Genomic DNA, 976 nt, shown 5'->3' on the forward strand with positions numbered 1-976 from the left:
GAATCTATCTTTTATGTACATTTTCTAACAATGCAAAAATTTCTTATAAGCATTGTCTATACAATCTTTCTGTGCATACATAAAACCCAATGTCCACCTGTTATCGGTGGTGATTACACAACAGTAGGAGAGATAAGATTAAGATACATGACAGAGAAAGCTTAAATATAGCTTCGACTCAATCCGAGGTGTTGAACTACTGTGTACCACTTATCAAGATAAGGTATTATTTGCTTGGGTCAAGTTTACCCATTCCAGGTCACATTTTCATAGGTACAGAAATTCGAAACTGAACTTTTAAACAGAAAACTTACTTTGTCGAATAAGCTAATGGCTCTTTGGCGTCGATCTCCAAGTTTCGGCGCCTCAAAATCTAATATATTCTCCAACGTCTTGTGCACATCGAACGGTGTCGTCAAATAATGTGTATTGTGCAGGAAATTCGCATACGCCTCCGGGTAGACCTTCTTAAACCAAGGTGGGAAGACAAACGAGAAAAATGGTAATCTTTCCTCCTGTTTACCCTGAACGGTGTTACGAATCTCTGCAAATCTTTATAAAAGATGTTCAACATCCTCTTCTTCTTAATTTCATCTATTATATCTCACGTTACACGAACCTGTGTCCATGATCGCTCATCAATATTAATACTGTGTCATTTAAATGGCCAAACTCTTGTAAATCTTGTATCCAATTACGCAAATCATCGTCGACTACGCCTATATCATTATAAGAGTCGTGAGAAAGTTCCCCATGGAACCCAAATAGAAACTTTGGCTGGTGCTTATAAACGTTGAAAATTTCCTTCATGTAATTCAACATCACCTAGAGAAGTATTCATGTATTCTATTATTATATAAATAATACTTCATGTAATAATTAGACTGCGTATCTTTATGCAAAATGATGCATTTATAGCATCGTTTTAAAGTACTTCAATATAAAAGAAGTTATACAGGGTGGGTCAGAAATTTTA

At 35.5% G+C, this 976-nt stretch overlaps 1 protein-coding gene across 3 annotated transcripts in view; it reads right to left on the reverse strand.

Moving 5' to 3' along the window:
* The window catches only part of LOC108628160 (uncharacterized), an 8,397-nt gene that overhangs the window by 2,334 nt on the left and 5,087 nt on the right, over positions 1 to 976 (reverse strand). For all 3 annotated transcript variants that reach the window (XM_026816278.1, XM_026816277.1, XM_026816279.1), the window contains exons 7-8: positions 620 to 825; positions 315 to 552 (exon numbers count right to left, since the gene is read on the reverse strand). In XM_026816278.1, coding sequence (XP_026672079.1) covers positions 315 to 552; positions 620 to 825 — 444 coding nt within the window. The remainder of the gene's footprint in view (positions 1 to 314; positions 553 to 619; positions 826 to 976) is intronic.

This window comes from Ceratina calcarata, unplaced genomic scaffold (genome assembly GCF_001652005.2).
Source record: "Ceratina calcarata isolate Rehan_Ccalc_2016 unplaced genomic scaffold, ASM165200v1 scaffold505.2, whole genome shotgun sequence".
Classification (NCBI taxonomy): domain Eukaryota; kingdom Metazoa; phylum Arthropoda; class Insecta; order Hymenoptera; family Apidae; genus Ceratina; species Ceratina calcarata.